This window comes from Phycodurus eques, chromosome 17 (genome assembly GCF_024500275.1).
Source record: "Phycodurus eques isolate BA_2022a chromosome 17, UOR_Pequ_1.1, whole genome shotgun sequence".
NCBI classification, from domain to species: Eukaryota; Metazoa; Chordata; class Actinopteri; order Syngnathiformes; family Syngnathidae; genus Phycodurus; species Phycodurus eques.
Genome location: NC_084541.1, coordinates 4,727,190 through 4,751,668, shown reverse-complemented (window position 1 = coordinate 4,751,668; position 24,479 = coordinate 4,727,190). Strand labels below are relative to the sequence as shown.

The 24,479-nt window shown below is 44.2% G+C and overlaps 1 protein-coding gene across 1 annotated transcript in view; it reads left to right on the top strand.

Moving 5' to 3' along the window:
• The window catches only part of LOC133416450 (HMG box transcription factor BBX), a 164,574-nt gene that overhangs the window by 24,803 nt on the left and 115,292 nt on the right, over positions 1-24,479 (top strand). Inside the window, 2 exon segments of the mRNA XM_061703352.1 lie at positions 20,259-20,439; positions 22,523-22,759. Coding sequence (XP_061559336.1) covers positions 20,272-20,439; positions 22,523-22,759 — 405 coding nt within the window. The 5' untranslated portion in view covers positions 20,259-20,271.

The window sequence follows — 24,479 nt, the reverse complement described above, 5'->3', positions numbered from 1 at the left end:
GTGATGGTATGGGGCTGTGTCAGTGCCAATGGCATGGGTAAATTACACATCTGTGAAGGCACCATTAATGCTGAAAGGTACATACAAGTTTTAGAGAAACATATGCTGCCATCCGAGCAACGTCTTTTTCATGGACGCCCCTGCTTATTTCAGCAAGACAATCCCAAACCACATTCTGCACGTGTTACAACAGCGTGGCAGCTGAGGCAGTAAACCGCACAGAGATGGTGCCAGTTGGTGTCGAAATGGCTGAGGAGAGAGAGACAAGCACAGAAATGTGGGCAACGAAGAAGAACTTGTAGCTACAAAATACTGCATGTCTCTTATTTGGAAATACTTGGAATACAAGAGAGGTGACACGTTACAAACAAAAGGCACTATACTATGCAAGTCATGCCGACGGTTTGTTGCAGCCATCAAAGGAAACACGACTCATCTCTATAGCCAGCTTCAACACAACCACAAAGAGTTATATGAAGAGTTACAAAATCTAGCAGTAGCAAAAGCAGCATGCACACCCACACACACACACCCCTATAATGTGGGTCAATACACGGTGTTAGTTCTCCAGCACTTCTCCTCGAATTTAAGTATATTGCTGGAGATTGGCGGTACGGTGGTCGACAGGTTAGAGCGTCAGCCTCACAGTTCTGAGGACCGGGGTTCAATCCCCAGCCCCGTCTGTGTGGAGTTTGCATGTTCTCCCCGTGCCTGCGTGGGTTTTCTCCGGGCACTCCGGTTTCCTCCCACATCCCAAAAACATGCATTAATTGGAGACTCTAAATTGCCCGTAGGTGTGAATGTGAGTGTGCATGGTTGTTTGTTTGTATGTGCCCTGCGATTGGCTGGCGACCAGTTCAGGGTGTACCCCGCCTCATGCCCGATGATAGCTGGGATAGGCTCCAGTCCGCCCGCGACCCTAGTGAGGAGAAGTGGCTCAAAAAATGGATGGATGGCTGGATGGAGATCGTTCCTCATGCAAGTTTTTTTTAGGGCAATTGCTTTTGATTTCTGCCTCCAAAAAGGTTTTATACTGTACCTAAACACCTCATCCCCCTAATATTGCAACACCCTCATACCCCTTGGTGGGAAGAGAAAATATCAGAACATTGCAATTGGGTTGAAATTATGTTTACCTACATTTGACATTTTAAATTATTTAACTGATTTTTAGATTTTTATTTATTTCAACAGTCCACAAAGGAAGGAACATTGTTGTTTTGAGAAGCAGAAAATGTTTTAAGGGGCATTAATATGCTCCACTAAAGTGAATTAGAAACTGTAAAAAAGCCATGTGACGAAGTTGGTTATTTGTTAATATACTGAAGTAGCAGTAGGCAGGTGGATTTTGTTACAGTAAAACCCTGTTGTTTTATTTTTAATAATTGTTGTCTTTTTTCCCAGTGTCTCTAGAAATACTCACTCTCTGGGGCCATGTTGGCAGAAAAACGTTAACATTGTTTCCTGAAGCAGGGTCCGACATTAATGGTGGCCCGGGGCACCACCTATGTATAGACACTGGCCCGTTCGGGCCACTGAAAATTTCTAAGTTACTGAAAATCTTTGCCCACTGAAAATGGCCCGAAGCTGCGAGGGTACACCCTGAACTGGTCGCCAGCCAATGAATAATATATATATTTTTTTAAATAAATGAATTATCGTGTTTATTAATCATGATTTCAATATCAATCAAAATGATCGTGATGATTACTTTTTCCATAATCATGCAGCCCTAGCGTCCTCTCCCGCCTTCACACATGCCTGTGAAGCAAACCCAAACAAACATGTCAGATCATATAGCCAATAAAACTCACCATAAATACAAATCACCAACTGATCCATATGATCGGTATTGGCAGCGATCGGCAGATCTCACTCATGGATTTTTGGTACCGGAATCGGCAGCATGAAACACAGATTGGCGCACCCCTAATTATACATTGTGTACATAACAACAAGACACAAGATAGTGCATTGTTGGAATGTTAGTGCTAAGTAAATATTTTATTTTGTAATTTATTTATTCTTGTAAGCATTATTATTAGTTTGTGCAATTTCACTGCCTTTATTTTAGTGTGGTTAGTTCAGTCATCGCCATGAATGCATTTGTACTAATAATTTCTGAAAGAGGCTTAAATAATACAGTATAAAGACGCAAAATATAAAATAATCACTAAAACGAAACATATTAGGGCTGCACAATTAATTGGATTTTAAGTGTGATCGTGATTTTGGCTGCCAAATGAGCCTGATGACTGTGATTTATTATAATTATTTTTTAACATTTAAAATGCCGGCACTGCTACATATGAGAAGTGCTTCATTTGCAGCAGTGCCCGCGACCTCGTCAGCCATCCACCAGTGGGCGAACGTATGGTTAAGGCTTCATTAAGGGCCAGCACTGCGCTCCGTGGCAATGCAGCCCCAATGGGGGGCACAAGTCAGTGCAAACAGTAGGCCGGTCCCAAGCCCGGATAAATGCAGAGGCTTGCGTCAGGAAGGGCATCTGGCTTAAAACCTTGCCAAACAAATATGAGCGTTCATCCAAAGAATTCCATACCGGATCGGTCGTGGCCCGGGTTAACAACGTCCGCCACCGGCGCCGTCAACCTGCGGGGCGCCGTTGGAAATTCAGCTACTGTGGGTCGAAGTCAAAGAAGAAGAGGAGGTGGAAAGCGGGTTCTTCGGCAGAAAGAGAAGAGGAAAACACAGAGCCTAGAACTGAATGTGGGGACTTTGAATGTTGGGACTATGACAGGAAAATCTCGGGAGTTGGTTGACATGATGATGAGGAGAAAGGTTGATATATTGTGTGTCCAGGAGACCAGGTAGAAAGGCAGTAAGGCTAGAAGTTTAGGGGCAAGGTTTAAATTATTTTACCATGGTGTAGATGGGAAGAGAAATGGAGTCGGGGTTATTTTAAAAGAAGAGTTGGCTAAGAAGGGGCTGAAATTTGAAATTGAGGGTGTTATGTGTAATGTGATTAATGGCTATGCCTCACAGGTAGGATGTGACCTAAGGTGAAAGAGAAATTCTGGAAGGAGCTAGATGATGTAGTTCTGAGCATCCCAGACAGAGAGAGAGTCGTAATTGGTGCAGATTGTAATGGACATGTTGGTGAAGGTAATAGGGGTGATGAAGAAGTGATGGGTAAGTATGGCATCCAGGAAAGGAACTTGGAGGGACAGATGGTGGTAGACTTTGCAACAAGGATGCAAATGGCTGTAGTGAACACTTTTTTCCAGAAGAGGCACGAACATAGGGTGACCTACAAGAGCGGAGGTAGAAGCACACATGTGGATTACATCTTGTGCAGACGATGTAATCTGAAGGAGGTTACCGACTGTAAGGTAGTGGTAGGGGAGAGTGTGGCTAGACAGCATAGGATGGTGGTGTGTAAGATGACTCTGGTGGTGGGGAGGAAAATTAGGAAGACAAAGGCAGAGAAGAGAACCATGTGGTGGAAGCTGAGACAGGACGAGTGTTGTGCAGCTTTTCGGGAAGAGGTGATACAGGCTCTCGGTGGACGGGAGGAGCTTCCAGAAGACTGGACCACTGCAGCCAAGGTGATCAGAGAAGCAGGCAGGAGAGTACTTGGTGTATCTTCTGGCAGGAAAGGAGAGAAGGAGACTTGGTGGTGGAACCTCACATTACAGGAAATCATACAAGGAAAAAGGTTAGCTAAGAAGAAGTGGGACACTGAGAGGACCGAGGAGAGGCGAAAGGAATACATTGAGATGCGACACAGGGCAAAGGTAGAGGTGGCAAAGGCCAAACAAGAGGCATATGATGACATGTATGGCAGGTTTGACACTAAAGAAGGAGAAAAGGATCTATACAGGCTGGCCAGACACAGGGATAGAGATGGGAAGGATGTGCAGCAGGTTAGGGTGATTAAGGATAGAGATGGAAATATGTTGACTGGTGCCAGCAGTGTGCTTGCTAGATGGAAAGAATACTTCGAGGAGTTGATGAATGAGGAAAATGATAGAGAAGGGAGAGTAGAAGAGGCAAGTGTGGTGGACCAGGAAGTGGCAATGATTAGAAGGGGGAAGTTAGAAAGGCATTAAAGAGAATGAAAAATGGAAAGTCAGTTGGTCCTGATGACATTCCTGTGGAGGTATGGAAGCATCTAGGAGAGGTGGCTGTGGAGTTTTTGACCAGCTTGTTCAATAGAATTCTAGTGCGTGAGAAGATGCCTGAGGAATGGAGGAAAGGTGTACTGGTGCCCATTTTTAAGAACAAAGGTGATGTGCAGAGCTGTGGCAACTATAGAGGAATAAAGTTTATGAGCCACACAATGAAGTTATGGGAAAGAGTAGTCGAGGCTAGACTCAGGACAGAAGTGAGTATTTGCGAGCAACAGTATGGTTTCATGCCTAGAAACCACAGATGCATTATTTGCCTTGAGGATGTTGATGGAAAAGTACAGAGAAGGTCAGAAGGAGCTGCATTGTGTCTTTGTAGATCTAGAGAAAGCCTATGACAGAGTACCCAGAGAGGAACTGTCGCACTGCATGCGGAAGTCTGGAGTGGCAGAGAAGTATGTTTGAATAATACAGGACATGTACGAGGGCAGCAGAACAGCGGTGAGGTGTGCTGTAGAAGAATTTAAGGTGCATGTGGGACTGCATCAGGGATCAGCCCTGCGCTCCTTCCTTTTTGCAGTGGTGATGGATAGGCTGACAGATGAGGTTAGACTGGAATCCCCGTGGACCATGATGTTTGCAGATGACATTGTGATCTGCAGTGAAAGCAGGGAGCAGCTGGAGGAACAGTTAGAAAGATGGAGGCATGCACTGGAAAGAAGAGGAATGAAGATTAGCCGAAGTAAAACAGAATATATGTGCATGAATGAGAGTGGTTGTGGGGGAAGAGTGAGGCTACAGGGAGAATAGATAGCAAGGGTGGAGGACTTTAAATACTTGGGGTCAACCGTCCAGAGCAATGGTGAGTGTGGTCAGGAAGTGAAGAAACGGGTCAAAGCAGGTTGGAACGGGTGGAGGAAGGTGTCAGGTGTGTTATGTGACAGAAGAGTCTCTGCTAGGATGAAGGGCAAAGTTTATAAAATAGTAGTGAGGCCAGCCATGATGTATGGATTAGAGACAGTGGCTCTGAAGAGACAACAGGAAGCAGAGCTGGAGGTGGCGGAAATGAAGATGTTGAGGTTCGCTCTTGGCGTGACCAGGTTGGATAAAATTAGAAATGAGCTCATCAGAGGGACAGCCAAGGTTCGATGTTTTGGAGACAAAGTTAGAGAGCGCAGACTTCAATGGTTTGGACACGTCCAGAGGAGAAATAGTGAGTATATTGGAAGAAGGATGATGAGGATGGAGCTGCCAGGCAAGAGAGCTTGAGGAAGACCAAAGAGAAGGTTGATGGATGTCGTGAGGGAAGACATGATGGCAGTTGGTGTTCGAGAGGAGGATGCAGGAGATAGGCTTACATGGAAAAGGATGACGCGCTTTGGCGACCCCTAACGGGACAAGCCGAGAGGACAAGAAGAAGACTGCGCTCTGTGGCCAACTTCAAGATAAATGCCTAAAATGGCATTGATGTCCAATGTAGTAATATAAGAAGCTTTTATTTAAAGTTGACATTGTCAGCACGTAGGCGGAGAGGCGGCATGTCACGGTAAGACACTATTAAAAGGGCTCTAAGTAGATATCAGTGTTGTGTTTCTAAATACATTAAATATGTTTGAAGATAAGTGCTGAAAACATACAGTGCCACCAGAAAGTATTCACACCCTTCACGTTTTCCACATTATGCTATGTTACAGACTTATTCTAAAGCTGATTTGAGTATAGTTTTCTTTAAAAAAAAATCAAAATGAAATATCCCATAATGACAAAGTAAAAACATTTTCATACATTTAAATGTTTTTAAACTTTGTTTGGAAGTTTAAAAACATTTAAACTTCCAAACAATAGGTACATAAGTATTCACACCCTTTGGTGCATCTGATTTCTACTGATCATGCTTGAGATGCTTCTACAACTTGGAGTCCACCTCTGGTAAATTCAGTTGATTGAACATCATTTGGAATGGCACATCCCTCTGTATATAAGGTCTCATAGTTGGCAGTGCATATCAGAGCAGAAGCCAACCAATGAAGTCTAAGGAATTGTCTGCAGACCACCGTGACCGGATTGTGTCAAGGCACAAATCTGGGGAAGGATACAAAAGAATTTCAGCAACATTGAAGGTTCCAAAAAGCACTGCAATCTCAATTATTTGGAAATGGAAAAAGTTTGGAACCACCAGGACCCTTCCTAGATCTGGCCGTCTGCAGTTTGCATGTTCTCCCCGTGCCTGCGTGGGTTTTCTCCGGGCACTCCGGTTTCCTCCCACATTTCAAAAACATGCATTAATTGGAGACTCTAAATTGCTCGTAGGTGTGAATGTGAGTGCGACTGGTTGTTTGTTTGTATGTGCCCTGCGATTGGCTGGCAACCAGTTCAGGGTGTACCCCGGCTCCTGCCCAATGATGGCTGGGATAAGCTCCAGCACGCCCGCGACACTAGTGAAGAGAAGTGGCTCAGAAAATGGATGGATGGATGGATATTATTTTGTCCATAATAGTGCAGACCTATATTAAATCATGAATATACAGGGCCAGTACAAGTTCTGACAGGGCCACCACATCTTGGCTAATTGTGGCTTAACGTCAGACCATGTTAAGTATTAGGGATGTCACATTATGCATGATTACGCAAAATTAAAAGATGTGGTTTTGTCTCTTTATAAAATAATGAGCCATTGTAGTTAAAATTTTGCTTTAGGCTGGCTATATGGCGCCATGCTGCTGAGCTAGGCTGCTAGAGCGTGCCACTTCCTCATTTGAGTAGAAACGCACTCAATTGGACGTCGAACTGACCATGGGGTTACGTCACAAGAAATACACTGATTGGCTGACTGGCCCAACGTGACCGAAGGCTGTGTTAGGAGAGAGACACAAGTCCTTCCCGCTACACAGGTCTGAGCTTCGCTTTGCAATCATTTGGGGCAGCCTCCGTCCCAGCAAATGCAGACCCACGGGTTGGGATCAGCTGCCAGCCGAGTGGACCTTCGCTTCGTGAAGCCAGCATCGTGGCTCGCGGCAGCCGCCACCGGGAAGCCCCGTAATCGGCTGTTTGCGTGGCACTCCCTCCCCCCCCTCGAAGATTTGTAACATTAACACTCTTTAGTGGTGTACTAGTGAGTTTTTGTCTAAAGTTGAAACTCGTGTGTGAAAGAATATTACGCAGAGCGGGAATAACCATTCCGACTCCCAGATTACAGTCCCAAAAATGAAATAGGACCTATTTTCAAAAATGAAAATAGGTCCATTCCTGACAAATACTTGTACAAACATCAATGCAAAAATAAATAATTTCACATACTTCCCTCTTCAAAAGAAATGTCCACATTTCAAATGAAAGCATATTGCAGAAGCTGCTCTGAAAAATAAATAATTTTACAATATCACTAAGCGGATGAAAAGATACTGTAGGAGTCCCATGATTATTTTATGTTTTGTTACTTGGCTGTTTCTAAACCCGTGTTGCCTTTAAGAGTGTTCTTGCATCTCACTTGACTTAAATTTTGGGACTCAAGCAAAGAAAGCACTGTTAGTAAGCAGTATCCAATTTATAATGTTATAAATTTAAAAAATCTGATGATAAATACCGTTATAGTAGTGAACAGACAATTTCTCAAAGAAGAGTTTTGTTATTGTGAGCATCAGAATCAGAATCATCTTTATTTGCCAAGTATGTCCAAAACACACAAGGAATTTGTCTCCGGTAGTTGGAGCCGCTCTAGTACAACAGTCAATTTACAGAACACTTTGGAAACATAAAGACATTGACAAAAAACAATTGTGCAAAAAGATGCAGAGTCCTTTAGCACTTAGAGCAGTTCGAATGACTAATATTGCAATAGTCCGGTGCAATGACCATTGTGCAAACGGCGCTGAGACTTCAAGGAGTGTATGCGGTATAAAGTGACGAGTAGTGCGATAATCTGGGACAATGTTGGTTGTGCAAATGTTACAGATACTCATCAATCAGTGTGCAAATGGAGCAGATGCTACTCTGACATGAGTGGCCAGTATATGCAAATAGTGCAACATGGCGAGACAACTACAGTGAGTGCACGAGTAATACATAATTGTCCCCACCGAAATGTGACAACGAACTCAAGTCAAAAAATTGCCAGCTTGTTGTGATGGAATTATAGGTTAGCTGTTTAAGAAGTTGATTGCAAGAGGGAAGAAGCTGTTGGAATGTCTGCTAGTTCTAGTTTGCATTGATCGGTAGCGCCTACCTGAGGGAAGGAGCTGGAAGAGCTGGTGACCGGGGTGCGGAGGGTCCGAGAGGATTTTGCACGCCCTTGTCTTAGTTCTGGAAGTGTGCAAGTCCTCAAGTGTGGGTAGGGGGGTACCGACAATCCTTTCAGCAGTTTTAATTGTCCGTTGCAGTCGGAGTTTGTCCTTTTTTGTAGCAGCACCAAACCAGACTGTGATGGAAGAACACAGGGCTGATTCGATGACCGCTGTGTAGAACTGTCTCAGCAGCTCCGGTGGCAGGCTGTGCTTTCTCAGAAGCCGCAGGAAGTACATCCTCTGCTGGGCCTTTTTGAGGACGGAGTTGATGTTGGTCGCCCACTTCAGGTCCTAAGAGATTGTAATTCCCAGGAACTTGAAGGTCTCGACGGTTGACACAAGGTAGCTGGACAACGTGAGGGGCAGCTGTGGCGAAGGATGCCTCCTGAAGTCCACGATCATCTCTACAGTCTTGAGCGTGTTCAGCTCCAGGTTGTGTCGGCCGCACCACAGCTCCAGCCGCTCCGCTTCCTGTCGATATGCAGACTCGTCACCATCCTTGATGAGGCTGATGACAGTGGTGTCATCTGCAAACTTCAGGAGTTTGACAGTCGGGTTCGCTGAGGTGCAGTCGTTCGTGTAGAGAGAGAAGAGCAGCGGAGAGAGGACACAACCTTGGGGCGCCCCAGTGCTGATGCTGCGTGTGGATGTGGTGGTCTCTCCCAGCCTGACCTGCTGTGTCCTGCCCGTCAGAAAACTGTAAATCCACTGGCAGATGGCAGGTGAGACGCTGAGCTGGAGAAGCTTGGTTGAAAGGAGTTCAGGGATGATGGTGTTGAACGCTGAGCTGAAGTCCACGAACAGGATCCTCGCGTAGGTCCCTGCACTGTCGAGGTGTTCTAGGATGAAGTGCAGTCCCATGTTGACTGCATCATCCGCAAACCTGTTCGCTTGGCAGGCAAACTGTAGGGGGTCCAGCAGGGGACCTGTGACACTCTTGAGGTGGTCCAGCACGAGACGTTCAAAGGACTTCATGACCACAGATGTCAAAGCGACAGGCCTGTAGTCATTCAGACCAGAGATTGCTGGTTTCTTGGGGACTGGAATGATGGTGGAGCGTTTGAAACAGGATGGAACTTCGCACATTTCCAGAGATCTATTGAAGATCTGAGTGAAGACTAGAGCGAGCTGATCCGTGCAGACTTTGAGGGAGGATTGTTAATCTTTTCTTGTTTGAAGATGCGTCTCACATCCTGTTCATGGATGGTTAACGCAGAAGTCAGAGGTGTGATTGTGGTCGCGGGTGCGGCCGGATGGGTGTGTGGTGTGAGACTGTCCTTTTCAAATCTGCAGTAGAAGGTATTCAAGTCGTTGGCTAGTGTGCTATTGTTCTCAGCTTGGTGGGATCGTCGCTTGTAATTAGTCAGCGATTGGAATGCATCCCAGACTGATTTTGAGTCGTTCACGCTAAACTGTTTTTCCAACTTTGCTGCATAGATCCTCTTTGCAATGTTAATTTCTTTAGTAAACTGGTTTCTAGCTCAATTATACAGGGCCCTGTCCCCGCTCTGATATGCATCTTCCTTAGCTTGGCGAAGCTGCTTAAGTTTAGCAGTGAACCACGGCTTGTTGTTATTGAATGTGCGAAATGATTTTGTTGGGACACAAACCTCTTCACAGAAACTGATATAGGATGTGACAGTGTCCGTATATTCATCCAGGCTGCCAGCGGAATTTTCAAAGACACTCCAGTCTGTGCAGTCTAAACAGCTTTGAAGTTCCATCTTTGCTTCATTGTTCCACTTTTTCACTGTTTTCACTGGAGGCTTCGCGCATTTAAGTTCTTGCCTGTTTGTCGGTATTAAGTGAATTAAGCAGTGATCAGACGAACCCAGGGCTGCACGAGGTATAGCACGGTATGCGTTTTTTGTTTGTTCTTCCATCACAGTCTGGTTTGGTGCTGCTACAAAAAAGGACAAACTCCAACTGCAACGGACAATCAAAACTGCTGAAAAGATTGTCGGTACCCCCCTACCCACTCTTGAGGACTTGCACGCTGCCAGAACTAAGACAAGAGCGTGCAAAATCCTCTCTGACCCTCCACATCCCGGTCACCAGCTCTTCCAGGCCCTTCCCTCAGGTAGGCGCTACCGATCAATGCAAACTAGAACTAGCAGACATTCCAACAGCTTCTTCCCTCTTGCGATCAACTTCTTAAACAGCTAACATCCACAATTTTTTGACTTGAGTTTGTTGTCACATTTCTGTGGGGCCAGTTATATATTACTCGTGCACTCACTGTAGTAGTCTCGCCACGCTACACTATTTGCATATCTGTTGTTGACCAATACTGGCCACTCATGCCAGAGTAGCATCTGCTCCATTTGTACACTGATTGAGGAGTATCTGCAACATTTGCACAATCAACATTGTCCCAGATTATCGCGCTAATCGTCACTTTAAACTGCATACCCTCCTTGAAGTCTCGGCGCCCTTTGCACAATGGTCATTGCACCGGACTATTGCAATATTCGTCATTCGAACTGCTCTAAGTGCTAGAGGACTCTGCATCTTTTGCACAAGTGTCAAAAAAAAAAAATGTACCAGCATTACCAGATAACTATTAACCCTTTATTGCTCAGTGACTGTTTTTTTGTCAATGTCTTTATGTCTCAAATGTGTTCTTTGTCAATTGACTGACTGTTGTCGTACTAGAGTGGCTCCAACTAATGGAGACAAATTCCTTGTGTGTTTTTTGGACATACTTGGCAAATAAAGATGATTCTGCTTCTGATTCTGATGATGCGTTCAATGAAGTGCTTCCTTCAAGCATTCCGCGGCTTTGATATCCACTGTTCACACATTTACAATGGAAATACGTCTGATCCAGCCACATGTCCGTGGAGCTTGTGATTCATTTGCCCGCTCTGTGAGGAGGAGGGCTTGACCCTGTTTTGGTAGTTTGGTGGATCGGTGTACAACCAACGGATTTAAAATGGGATGTCTTCGCTGGTGTGTGTGTGCATCAATCCTCTCTCCTCGAAGCGGGTTATTGCATACCCTTTAACCTATTTAGTTCCAAGAACATATTTTTTTTTTTTTTTTAACCCAACCGTTCAGTGGCAAACCTGTATTAATACGTGTTTCATGTTTTTTCACGGGCACTGGTCGAGAGGAGGCTCTGAAGCAGTGTCAGAGAGAATAGAGGACTTGGAAAGAATTGTACTGAGGTGAAACTGCCAGCAGAGGGCAGCGATGGACCATTTTAGATTTGCAGTGTTTCCTTGCCAAAAATGACAGCGAGCATAAGCTGGAAGTCGGACGGGCTGTAGCATTTTTACACTCGAAGAGATAAAGTATATGTACATGATTCACAGAATATGTATTGTGGTAGTTTACACAATTGTGTATTAGTCTCATAAGTGTGTATAACAGATTTTGTATGATGAGGATTATGGTCGTCATGTCAACAGCCCATACACAACACGAAGTGTCATGACTGATGTAAATTCCGGCGCATGTGCATTACTTGCATCGTATTATAGAGCTAAATACATGATTATTTTGCAATCAACGGCCATTCCTAAATGTCACGGTAAGACAAGATTAAATGTCGCGTTTGCCTTGACTTCAAATTTGGCTGGCTTGACCACAGTAAAAAAACAAAAAACGGCAGAAGTAAATACAGATTGAAATCATAACTGTCGAGTTTTTTGGTATTTGTGACAGTTAACAACTGACCAATGGTCAACCAAACAACGGAGACGTACCGTCCTTGACAATTCATGACAGACCCTTTTCCAAAAATGTGAATATCATGGAAAAGTTTATTTATTTCTATAATTCCATTCAAAAAGTTAAACTTTCATAGATTATAGATTCAGGGCCCACAATTTAAACAATTTCAAGTATTTGTTTATTTTTGCATAATTCGGGTTTCCGGCTCATAAAACCCACAAAATCAGGAATTCAAAAAATTAGAATACTGCGAAGAAATCACCATCGACGTCTCAGTTTTTGAAGAAAAAAAGGAAATAAATTCGGGTCACATTAAAGCAATCAAAATATGATAGTTTCAAAACGATATGTTAATCTTCAATACTTGGTTGGGAATCCCTTTGCTATAATCACTGCCTTGATGCGCGGTGGCATTGAGGCAATCAGCCTGTCGCATTGCCTGGGAGTTATGGAAGCCCAGATTTCCTTGATGCTTGCTGTCAGTTCTTCTTTGTTTTTGGGTCTGGTGCTCCTCATTTTCCTCTTGATAATACCCCTTAGATTCTCAATGCGGTTTAGATCCGGCGAGTTGGCTGGCCAGTCAAGCACTGTGATGGCATGGACATCAAAGCAGGTTTTGGTGCTTCTGGCGGTATGGACTGGGGCCAGGTACTGCTGGAAGATGAAATCTGCATCTCCATAGAGCGCCTCAGCAGAAGAAATCATGAAGTCCTGTAAAACATTCTGATAGACTTGCGGTGACCTTCGATTTAAGAAAGCAGTTTCACACTGGACCTCAAGCGGCTTGAGTTCTGTTCTTCACCCATCTTCATCCTAACCTTGATTTCTGAATGAAAGGCACACTTTACTTTTATTGGAAAAGAGGACCTTGTACCACTGGCCAACAATCCAGTCGTGCTTCTCCTTGGCCCAGTTGAGACGCTTCCTACGTTGAGTCAGGCACAGAACTGACTTGACCCGAGGAGCCCAATAGTTGTAGCCCATCTCCCGGATGCCTCTGAATGTGATGGTTTTTGAAGCTGTGACTCGCCTCATTCCACTCTTTCTGGCTCTCTGCAAGATTCTTGAGTCTTCTCTGTTTGATAATCTGCTGAAGCCCACGGTCATCTCTTTTGTTGGTGCATCTTCTCCAGCACTCTGTGAACAGCCAGCCTCCTTTTGTGGCTTACCCATCCTATGGCGGGTATCAATGATGGTCTTCTGGCCAGTCTGCAGTCTTCCCCACATTGAATCCAACGGAGACAATTGAACCAAACTGAAGCAATTTAATGACATCTGGGGAAACCTGTGCAGGTGCTTTGAGTTTAGTAGATGATTAGTGTGTGACACTGTTTAAAACATTTATGGCCAGCAAAATTTGGGCTGATTTCTTCACAATATTAACATTTTTAGAAAATACTGATTTTGTGGGTTTTATGAGCTAGAAGCCCAAATTATGTAAAAATAAACATATACATCCTTGAAATTGTTTCAATTGTGGGCCCTTAATCTATAATCTATGAAAGTTTATTTTTTTAATGGAAATATGGAAATAAACTTTTCGATGATATTAATTTTTTTTGGAAAGGGTCTCTATATTGATGGGGATTTTTGTGTTCAATATATTTATTGACATTTTAACAGTCACAAAAACTAATACAGAAGTAAAAAACGGGGAAAAACCCCACCACACACAAAACTCAGCTTCCCTTTCCAACCTCCATCCATCCATCCATCCATTTTTTGAGCCGCTTCTCCTCACTAGGGTTGCAGGCGTGCTGGAGCCTATCCCAGTTATCATTGGGCAGGAGGCTGGGTACACCCTGAACTGGTTGCCAGCCAATCGCAGGGCACAAACAAACAACCATTCACACTCACAGTCACACCTATGGGCAATTTAGAGTTGTCAATTAACCTACCATGCATGTTTTTGGGATGTGGGAGGAAACCGGAGTACCCGGAGAAAACCCACGCAAGCACGGGGAGAACATGCAAACTCCACACAGGCGGGGCCGGGGATTGAACCTCAGAACTGTGAGGCAGACACTCTAACCAGTCGTCCCACCGTGCCGCCCCTTTCCACCCTGTCACATAAAAAACAAAAAACAGTATGCAAAATACAAGCATACTCATATAGACCAATAGTGTGTAGATTTGCCAGAATATTGCAAAGATTCATTCTTGCACCTTTGTTGATGGTTAAATAAAGAATGTCAAAAAAGGCCCCCATACCTGGTGAAACTCCCGGTCAGAGCCCCCATCGCACATCTAATTTTCTCAAATTTAAGATGACACAGCACATCTTTAATCCAATGTGATATTGGAGGAGGAGCTGCATCTTTCCATTTCAAAAGAATTAGGTGTCGTGCTAGCAAGGTTGAAAAGGCGATAACTCTTCAACCCCTGGCAGGTATTCCTAACCATTGACGGCGATTTTTGAATGTAAAGTCGGGGCTTACAGCCTAATCATTACTATTGCGTTTTATGTATTAACTGTATTTGCTTCCATTAAGTTGTAATTTGTGTTTGCAGGTTGTAAAAGCATATTTATTCAGTTAGCCCTTGGTAAAGTAGAATTATTTTGGGTATATTTAATTTGTATTGTTATCTATAATTTATTCTTATTTAAAGATTCATTTTGCAATAAAAACTGTTACATATTATTTCTTGAAAAGCAGTCCAATAAAAATAAGGATTTTCCCAGGAAATAATTGTGATTAATAATCGTGATAACAATATTGATCTCAATAATCGTGATGATTATTTTGGCCATAATGGTGCAGCCCTCCATTCTGTGAGACGCGACCACAAAACTTACCTATGTTTTACTGTACATAACTAAAGAACAGAAAAGGGTAGGATCAAAGTTTTTTTCCTGCTGAAAGAAAAGAGTCCATCCTTTCATTTGGTAGATTTGGTATATATATACAGCGCGGCGAAAAGCATGTCGCCACGGCAACAAAGTTATACGAAATGAAAGGTTTTTAATAACTTGTCATCCTCAATACGTTAAGATGAGACAGCCAAAGTTTGAAGTCGATTGGATAAACTGAAGGAGTTTGCAAAATGAGGGCTGTAAAAGGAGAAAAATAAGTCAACATTTTTAAGTAAATTAAAAATGGTGGGGCGGCACGGTGATCGACTGGTTAGAGCGTCTGCTTCACAGTTCTGAGGACCTGGGTTCAATCTTCGGCCCCGCCTCTGTGGAGTTTGCATGTTCTTTTTTTTCCGGGCACACTGGTTTCCTCCCACATCCCAAAACATGCATGGTCGGTTAATTGAAGACTCTAAATTGCCCGTAGGTGCGAATGGTTGTTTGTTTAAATGTGCCCTGCGATTGGCTGGCAACCAGTTCAGGGTGTACCCCGCCTCGTGCCCGAAGATAGCTGGGATAGGCTCCAGCACTCCCGCGACCCTTGTGAGGATAAGCGGCTCAGAAACTGGATGGATGGATAAAAATGGTGGTTGGGTTTAGAGTATAGCACAGAGAAACCTTTTTTATAAGTCTTGGGGCGTACATACAGTGGGTACGGAAAGTATTCAGACCCCCTTAAATTTTTCACTCTTTGTTATATTGCAGCCATTTAAGAGGGTCTGAATACTTTCCGTACCCACTGTATACACACACACACACACAGTCCCCTCCAAGTATTGGAAGGGCAAGGTCAATTTTAGTTGTATATTGAAACATTTTGGGTTTCAGATTAAAACATGAATATGAGATAAAAGTTCTGAATTCCAGCTTTTACAGTAACTTTTTTTTCCAGAAGCAATACAACAGTGACAAACGAAACAACATTTTCTCATCTTAAATAGTGGACAAAGTGATCACTAAAAATACTGTTCAAATACTCCAAAACAAAATTAAATAAAAATGTATAAACGTACCCGCGACCCTAGTGAGGAGAAGTGGCTCAGAAAATGGATGGATGGATGTATACCTTCTGTGCACTCTTCTTTTTGAAAAAAAAAACAAAAAGAAACAACTGTTGGCCTTTAGTAGAAAAATAAGCCACCCTGTACAGAACACATTTTTTTGTCCTGTTCGGCTGTTAGGTCAAGCAGAAAGGGGGATCTGTATCCCCTTTATGCCGGAACAGTTTTACTGTGTCACAGTGGACTTTTTAAGCTGCCACTGTGGTTTCTTAGTATTGTAATCGCTATTTATTGAGAATCAAAGTCGATCAGTCGAACAGAACGAGGTTTGAAAAAAGGAGTAAGAAAAGAAGACAACAAAAGACAAAGCACTTGCTGGTAAACAAGATGATAAAAGTAAATTTTTCTAATTTTTGTTTAAGAAAGGTATTGTTTATATTTTTTGCTTTTAATGCACTTCTTCTGTGACTTAACTCATTTAACATTTTAATATAATACAACCCGAATTCCAAAGAAGTTGGGACGTTGTGTGAAACATAAATAAAAACAGAATACAATGTGTAAAGGATATCACCACATGGGCTCAAGAACACTTCAGAAAACCAATGTCAGAAAATACAGTTTGGCGCTACATCCGTAAGTGCATCTTGAAACTCAACTATGCAAAGCAAAAGCCATTTATCAACAACACCCAGAAACGCTGCCGGATTATCTGGGCCTGAGCTCATCTAAAATGGACTGATGCAAAGTGGAAAAGTGTTCTGTGGTCCGAGGAGTCCACATTTCAAATTGTTTTTGGAAATTGTGGACGTCGTGTCCTCTAGGCCAAAGAGGAAAAGGACCATCTGGACTGTTATGGACGCAAAGTTCAAAAGCTAGCATTTGTGATGGTATGGGGCTGTGTTGGTGCCAATGGCATGGGTAACTTACACATCTGTGAAGGCACCATTAATGCTGAAAGGTGCATACAGGTTTTGGAGAAACATATGCTGCCATCCAAGCAACGTCTTTTTCATGGACGCCCCTGCTTATTTCAGCAAGTTTGGCGCTGTCTTGCTGAAAAACCACATTCTGCACGTGTTACAACAGTGTGGCTTCATAGTAAATGAGTGCAGGTACTAGACTGGCCTCCCTGCAGTCCAGACCTGTCTCCCATTGAAAATGTGTGGCACATTATGAAGCGTAAAATACGACAATGGAGACCCCGGACTGTTTAACAGCTGAAGCGGTACATCAAGCAAGAATGGGAAATAATTCAACCTACAAAGCTTCAACAATCAGTGTCCTCGGTTCCAAAACGTTTATTGAATGTTGTTAAAAGAAAAGGTGATGTCACACAGTGGTAAACATGACCCCTGTCCCACCTTTTTTGGAACGTGTTGCAGCCATAAAATTCTAAGTTAATGATTATTTGCTAAAAACAATAGTTTATCAGTTTGAACATTAAATATCTTGTCTTTGTAGTGTATTCAATTAAATATAGGTTGAACATGATTTACAAACCATTGTGTTCTGTTTTATTTATGTTTAACACAACATCCCAACGTCATTGGAATTGGGGTTGTACATCATAAAATAGGCTCCAGCATGCCCGCGACCCTAGCGAGGATAAAGCGGTATAGAAAATGGATGGATGGATCATAACATTTTAATGTACTTTCCATGGTATTACACACACATAATGTATTTTATAAATGTCTTAGTACAATTGATACTTTTTGAGTTGGCGAAAGTCACAAATACACAGTTTAATAACTTTACAAAGTGTTGTGGATGGCACGCGTTGTGTGTGCATGTGTGTGCTATGATAGCGGGCGGCCGGAGACAGCGGCTTGCTTGCTTGCGCTGCTAGGTCACGTGACGGCACGAAACACGAGAAGGGGGAGCCAAGAGCGCCTGCTTGAGTGCTTGCCGTTCAGTGCTGACTTCTGCTAAGTCCTGATGGATCGAAACACGGGAGGGGAGATGAGGAACAAAGCTCCGCGCTGAGACAGAAACGGCGAGTCTGCCATCGCCTGTTTGATGAACAGTGCATGCAAGAGTGAAACTGAAACTACTGTACCGATATTTCCAGGCTAGTATAGATCCGATCCAATACTGACTTGGTATCGATATTATTGTTAGTTTGAATCGATCTAATGGGCACGGCAGTTCTTCTGAGTATGCTGAATCATTAAAATCAGTTCGTTCAAACGATTTGTTCAAAAGGTTTGTTCACGAATTCATTCAATTCTTTTTCACAGAATCATTCAAGTGCTTCTTCATTCAACACTCAATATGTTCACCGAAGGACCATGCATTGTTGTTGTCACATATTAAACTAGGAAAGGCGGTGAGATTTTAACAACAATTAAATAATTAATTAAATAAAAAAACCTTTAGATAAATTACCACCTACCTATCTCTCTCTCAGCATGCTCTCGAACACCCGGCTTCGGTTGTGACTCGTGAACATGTGTGCAATGAGCTCAGTTACCGCACATATCCTTTCGCGTCCCCTTACGTCCAGCCAGGCTCCCGCCGGCCGGTGAGACTTTTCTGCATTCCACCGTGGTGGACAGCGTCGCTGACACCAGCACCCGCCACCCGGGCTTCGTGCTCACTCACCTTACTGTTATTGTCATCCGATTAGTGTAAAGCTTCTTTGAGTCTCTTGAGAAGCGCTATTTATTTTAGTATTATTACACAAAAAGCTGCATTAGAGACACAGAGCGGATATGTATGTGTAAATATGTACGTTTTATTTTACATTTCTTAATCTTTTCAAATAAGCCCCATTCCCCCCCCCCCCCCCCCCCCCCCCCTAAACTCCCTGCTTCTGCCACTTCAGTTTGCCATGCACTGGCAAATGTATCTCGCATGACTTTATGTGTAGTCTGTTAAGATTATGGAGACACCGTCCGACCCACGCCCCGTGTGTGCTTGTTTCCATGTGCTTGACTGACTCAACATTAGCCGTTAGCTTGAAGAAACGGCTGCCAGTGAAAGCTATTCCCACGAGGACGTCAGGACGAGCGGTTAAAATCACTCATGACTATGTTCACTGCGTAGTACGTCATTCCAACGCGAACGAATCACTCATTGTAATAGTTCGCAGTGAACTTCCGAATGAATCACTGCATATGTACTTGTACATCGCTCTTTAGCGGATCATGAACGAATAAGTTCGACGAACGAATCACTCGTGTGTATTGGATCGTGAAAGAATAAGTTCAACGAATTAATCACTCGTGTCTAACGGTTTGCGAACTAATAAGTTCAACGAACGAATCACACGTGTCTAATGGATCGCGAATGAAGAAGTTCAACGAACGAAGGACTCGTCTAACAGATCGCAAACGAAGTTCAACAAACGAATCACTCATGTCTTACGGATCGCGAACGAAGAAGTTCAACGGATGAATCACTTCATGAACTGATTGACTTGATTACGTTCACTAAAAAGATTTGTTCTTTTGAACGAAACGTTCGCGAACGAAACAACCCTATGGCTAACGTGTCAATGAACACGTAGGAGTTGAGAAATGCATCTGCAAAGCCGCCGCAATGTTAAAAATAATCAGTAGAGTGCACAACAATGATGTTTACGTTATCAAATAACTAGCGTCTTCAATATTAAGAATAATGCTGCAGTGCCAAACTTATACACTAAAGTGCTTCACAGTCTCACAATAGTATTTCCATGTGTATTTCTACATCGCGGAATTCACCTATTCCGGGGGTAGTCTGGAACCTAACCCCCGTGATAAACAAGGTACAACTGTATTACACTTTGGACATTGACCAGTGTCATGGAATGGATTGTGTTCACTTTTGGTTAAGGTTGGGATTTCACTGTTTTTTTTTTAAAAATAGCCTTACCTCATCATCCATCCATTTTCTACACCGCTTATCGTCACTCGGGTCGTGGGTATGCTGAAACCTATCCCACCTAACTGCGGGCAGGAAGTGGGGTACCCCCTGAACTGGTTGCCAGCCAATCACAGGGCACATATAAATAAACAACCATTCGCACTCACATTCATACCTACGGACAATTCAAGTCTTCAGTTAACCTACCATGCATGTTTTTGGGATGTGGGAAGAAACAGGAGTTCCCGGGAAAAGCCCACGCAGGCACGGGGAAAACAGGCAAACTCTACACAGGCGAGGCCGAATTTGAACTATGGGCCTCAGAACTGTGAGGCGGATGTGCTAACCAGTTGACCACCGTGCCGCCCCAGACCTAATCCTCACTATTAATTTTCTGATCACTTACTTCACTGCCTTCACCCACCCTGTCGCTTTCAATTCCTCAACTATTGTCTGTGTGGTCATCGCATGTATCAAAGCCACTGTACCAATGTGTTGCCATTAGGTGTGGTTATACCATGAAGGGTGAAGAAAGGTGTCAGGAGCCCCCTGCTGGAGTGGACACCACTGGAAAGCGGCCCAAACGTAAATGCCTGCAGTGGCACCCACTGCTGTCTAAAAAGGCATTGGATTTCTCTGAGGAGGAAGAGGAGGAGGAAGAAGAGGATGAAGAGGAGCTTGTGCAGGTGATTTTGTGTTTTTTGCTTGTCCATTTAATGAAGAACTTTTTCCACGTAAATGGCAGTGAAAACAAGGGCATTTTTTAAAATCTCAGAATGTATAAAAATTCCATCCATCCATCCATTTTCTGAGCCGATTCTCCTCACTAGGGACCCGGGCGTGCTGGAGCCTATCGCAGCTATCATCGGGCAGGAGGCGGGGTACACCCTGAACTGGTTGCCAGCCAATCGCAGGGCACATACAAACAAACAACCATTCGCACTCACATTCACACCTACGGGCAATTTAGAGTCTCCAATTCATGCATATTTTTGGGATGTGGGAGGAAACCGGAGTGCCCGGAGAAAACCCACGCAGGCACGGGGAGAACATGCAAACTCCACACAGGCAGGGCCGGGGATTGAACCCCGGTCCTCAGAACCGTGAGGCTGACGCTCTAACCAGTCGTCCACCGTGCCGCTGTATTAAAATTAAATAACTATAATCTGTTATTGGTCTTCCGTGCTCGTCATGGATTGTCCATAACGAACACATTAGAGTGTCCACATGTGCACTTGGTACCAGGACACCCTGGGCCGCAGTTCGTTGATCGACTTTGTGGTCATGTCATCGGACTTGGGGCCGCATGTCATGGACACTCAGGTAAAGAGTCAACCTATCACCACCAACTCCCACTTTCGGCAGAACTTGAAGCACATACCGGGGGAGGCTGGGGACACATTGAGTCCCAGTGGACCATATTACATGGCTCCATTATTGAGGCGACCGTCCGGAGCTGAGGCCATAAGGTGATCGGTGCCTGTCGTGGCGGCAATCCCCGAAACCATTGGTGGACACCAGTAGTAAGGGATACCGTCAAGCTGAAGAAGGAGTCCTATCGGGCCTTTTTGCCTTGTGGGAGTCCAGAGGCAGCTGATGGGCACTGGTTAGCCAAGCAGAATGCAGCTTTGGTGGTCGCTGAGGCAAAAACTTGGGCATGAGAGGATTGCAGTGAGGCCATGGAGAACGACTTCCAGACGGCTCTGGTCCACCATCCGGCGACTCAGGAGGGGGGAAGCAGTGCACCATCAACACTGTATAGTGGGGGATGGGGAGCTGCTGACCTCAACTCATGATGTTGTGAGTCGGTGGGCTGAATACTTTGAAGGCCTCCTCATTTCTACTAACACACCTTCCTATGAGGAAGTCTGTGGACCTTTGAAGACTTTGATATCTGAGGCGGGCTCTCCTATCTTGGGGGTTTAGGTTACCGAGGTGGTTAAAAATCTCCTTGGTGGCAGGGGGTGGATGAGATCGGCCCGGAGTTTTCTTTTCTCTGGATGTTGTGGGGCTGTCCTGGTTGACACACCTCTGCAGCATCGCGTGGACATCGGGGACAGTGCCTCTGGACTCGCAGATCAGGGGAGTTCGCCCAACCAGTCTACATGAGTTGTGGGCTTGGAAAAGACGTTTGACCGTGTCCTTTGGGGAGTCCTGTGGCGTGTGTCCCAGAAATATGGGGTACCAGACCCTATGATAAGGACCGTTCGGTCCCTCTACGACCGGTATCAGAGTTTTGTCCGCATTGCTGGCAGTAAGTCGAATATGTTTCCAGTGAGAGTTTGCCTTTGCCAAGGCTGCCCTTTTTCACTGTTCATTACCTTCATGGACAGAATTTGTAGGCACAGGAGAGTATCCGGGCTCTCCCATAGAGATAGGATGAAAAGCTTGGGAGATGCTCAGAATCGAGCCGCTGCTCCTCCGCATCGAGAGGAGCAAGAGGAAGTGGCTCAGCATCTGATTAGGATGACCCCTGGAGGCCTCCCTGGTAGGTCTTCTGGACCCTCCTACTGAGAGGAGGCCCCAGGGACGACCCAGGACACGGTGGAGTGGACACGCTGGAAAGACTATGTCTCTCGGCTGGCCTGGTAACGCCTCGGGATTCTCCCGGAAGAGCTGGTCGAAGTGGCTGGGGAGAGGGAAGTCTAGGATTTTCCTGCTTGAGCTGCTGCCTCACGACACGACTTTGGATAAGATGAAGAAAATGGATGGATGGATGGATGGATGAATGGATTAAAATGTTTTCAGCAACCACTGCATTGTGCCCAGGGCCAGGTGTCTCAAGGCCAGGGTGGTGGCACACCAGCGGAAGGACATGAGGACGCAAATGAACAGCGAGTTCGTCGGCCGATGAATGCCTTTCTTCTCTTCTGCAAACGCCATCGTTCCCTGGTGCGACATGAACACCCTCGTTTGGACAACCGAGGGGCCACCAAGATCCTGGCTGACTGGTGGGCTGTGTTGGAGCCTGCAGAGAAGCTGAAATACACCAATATGGCCAAGGAGGTGGGAACTGTTTGTTCATCTTAGACAATCATGAAGTATGAATTGATATAAAGTAGGGGTGTAACGATTTGTTTCAGCAACGATTCGATTCGTATTACGATTCGTGGTTACCGATTCAATTCAGGGACGACATTGGTTCATTTAGAATGTCACGATCCGAAACGATTGAGTGGCTGGAAATCACTTCAGTAACTTGTTAGCCAAAAATTCATCAAGTGTGACTGAATTAAATTCCTGCATACCGGACAGTGCAGGTGAAATTTCTTAGATTCCTGTTGTTTCTTGTAAGGGAATCAGGTAAAAATGAATTATGGTCATTAAATATAAAGATTCTCCTGATGTACAGTGGAGGAAGTACTTATTTGATCCCTCACTGATTTTGTAAGTTTATCCACTGACAGACATGAACTGTCCATAATTTTAATGGTAGGTGTATTTTAACTGGGATAGATGGAATATCAAAAAGAAAATATAGAAAATCACCTAAAATAAATTCTGGAAATTATTTTGCAATTCATTGGGGGAAATACGTTTTTGTTGTTGTTGGCCAGTACAGAGGTCAGACGTTTCTTGTAGTTGATCATCAGATTTACGCACATCTCGGGAGGACCTTTAGACCAGTCCTCTTTTGGACCACTCCTCTTTACAGATCCTCTCCAAATCCTTAAAGTTTCCAACTTGAAGCTTCAGCTCTCTCTTCAGATTTTCTATGAAATTTAGGTCTGGAGACTGGCTAGGCCACTCCATGAGCTTATTGTGCTTCTTCTTTAGCCACTCTTTCATTTCCTTGGCTGTGTGCTTTGGGTCATTGTTGTGCTGGAAGCCCCATCCACAACCCATTTTATGTTTTCTGTATGAGAGGAGGAGGTTGTCATCCAGGATTTCACGATTCCCTCCATATTGGTGCGGTGAAGTTGACGTGCAGAGAAACATCCCCAAAGCATAATGCTTCCACCACCATGCTTGACGGTGGGGAACGGACCACATCACCTTTTCCCAATCATTCTCTGATTCATTCAGGTGTACATTGGAAAACTTTGGACGGGCCTGTACATGTTCCTTTTTGAGTCGGGAGCGATCTTACAGGCGCTGCAAAATTGTAATCCTTAACGCCATAAGGTGTTACTGTTTTTCTTAGTGACTGTGGTCCCAGTTGCCTTGGGATTCATTAACAAGCTCCTCACATGTGGTTCTGGACTGATGCCTAACCTTTCTTATGATCATTGATACCCCATAAGGTGAAATCTTGCGAGGAGACCCAGATCAAGGGAGATTGACAGTCATTTTATGTTTATTCCATTTTCTAATACTTCTACCAACAGTTGTCTTCTTCTCCCCCAGCATCTTGCCAATGGTCTTGTAGCCCATTCCAGCCTTGTGCAGGTCTACAATCTTGTCCCTGATGTTCTTAGAAAGTTCTTTGGTCTTACCCATGATGGAAAGGTCAGTGTCTGATTGATTGATTCTGTGGACAAGTGTCTTTATACAGGTAGCAAGTTGAGATAGGTGTCTTCCATGCAGCTTTTGTTTTTTAAACCTGTCTTGTCCAGCTGCATGGCCTTGCAGAATGGTGGATGGTGCTGGAACAGTTTTGCCGTGCAACAGGGGAGTTTGAAATACTCCCTCTGTCTATTTCTATTTTTTTAAATTATTCTGATGTTTATTGAAAATGCAGCCAGACAGAAAAGGATTTTAGGGGACAGACAGCAATCGGGGAATA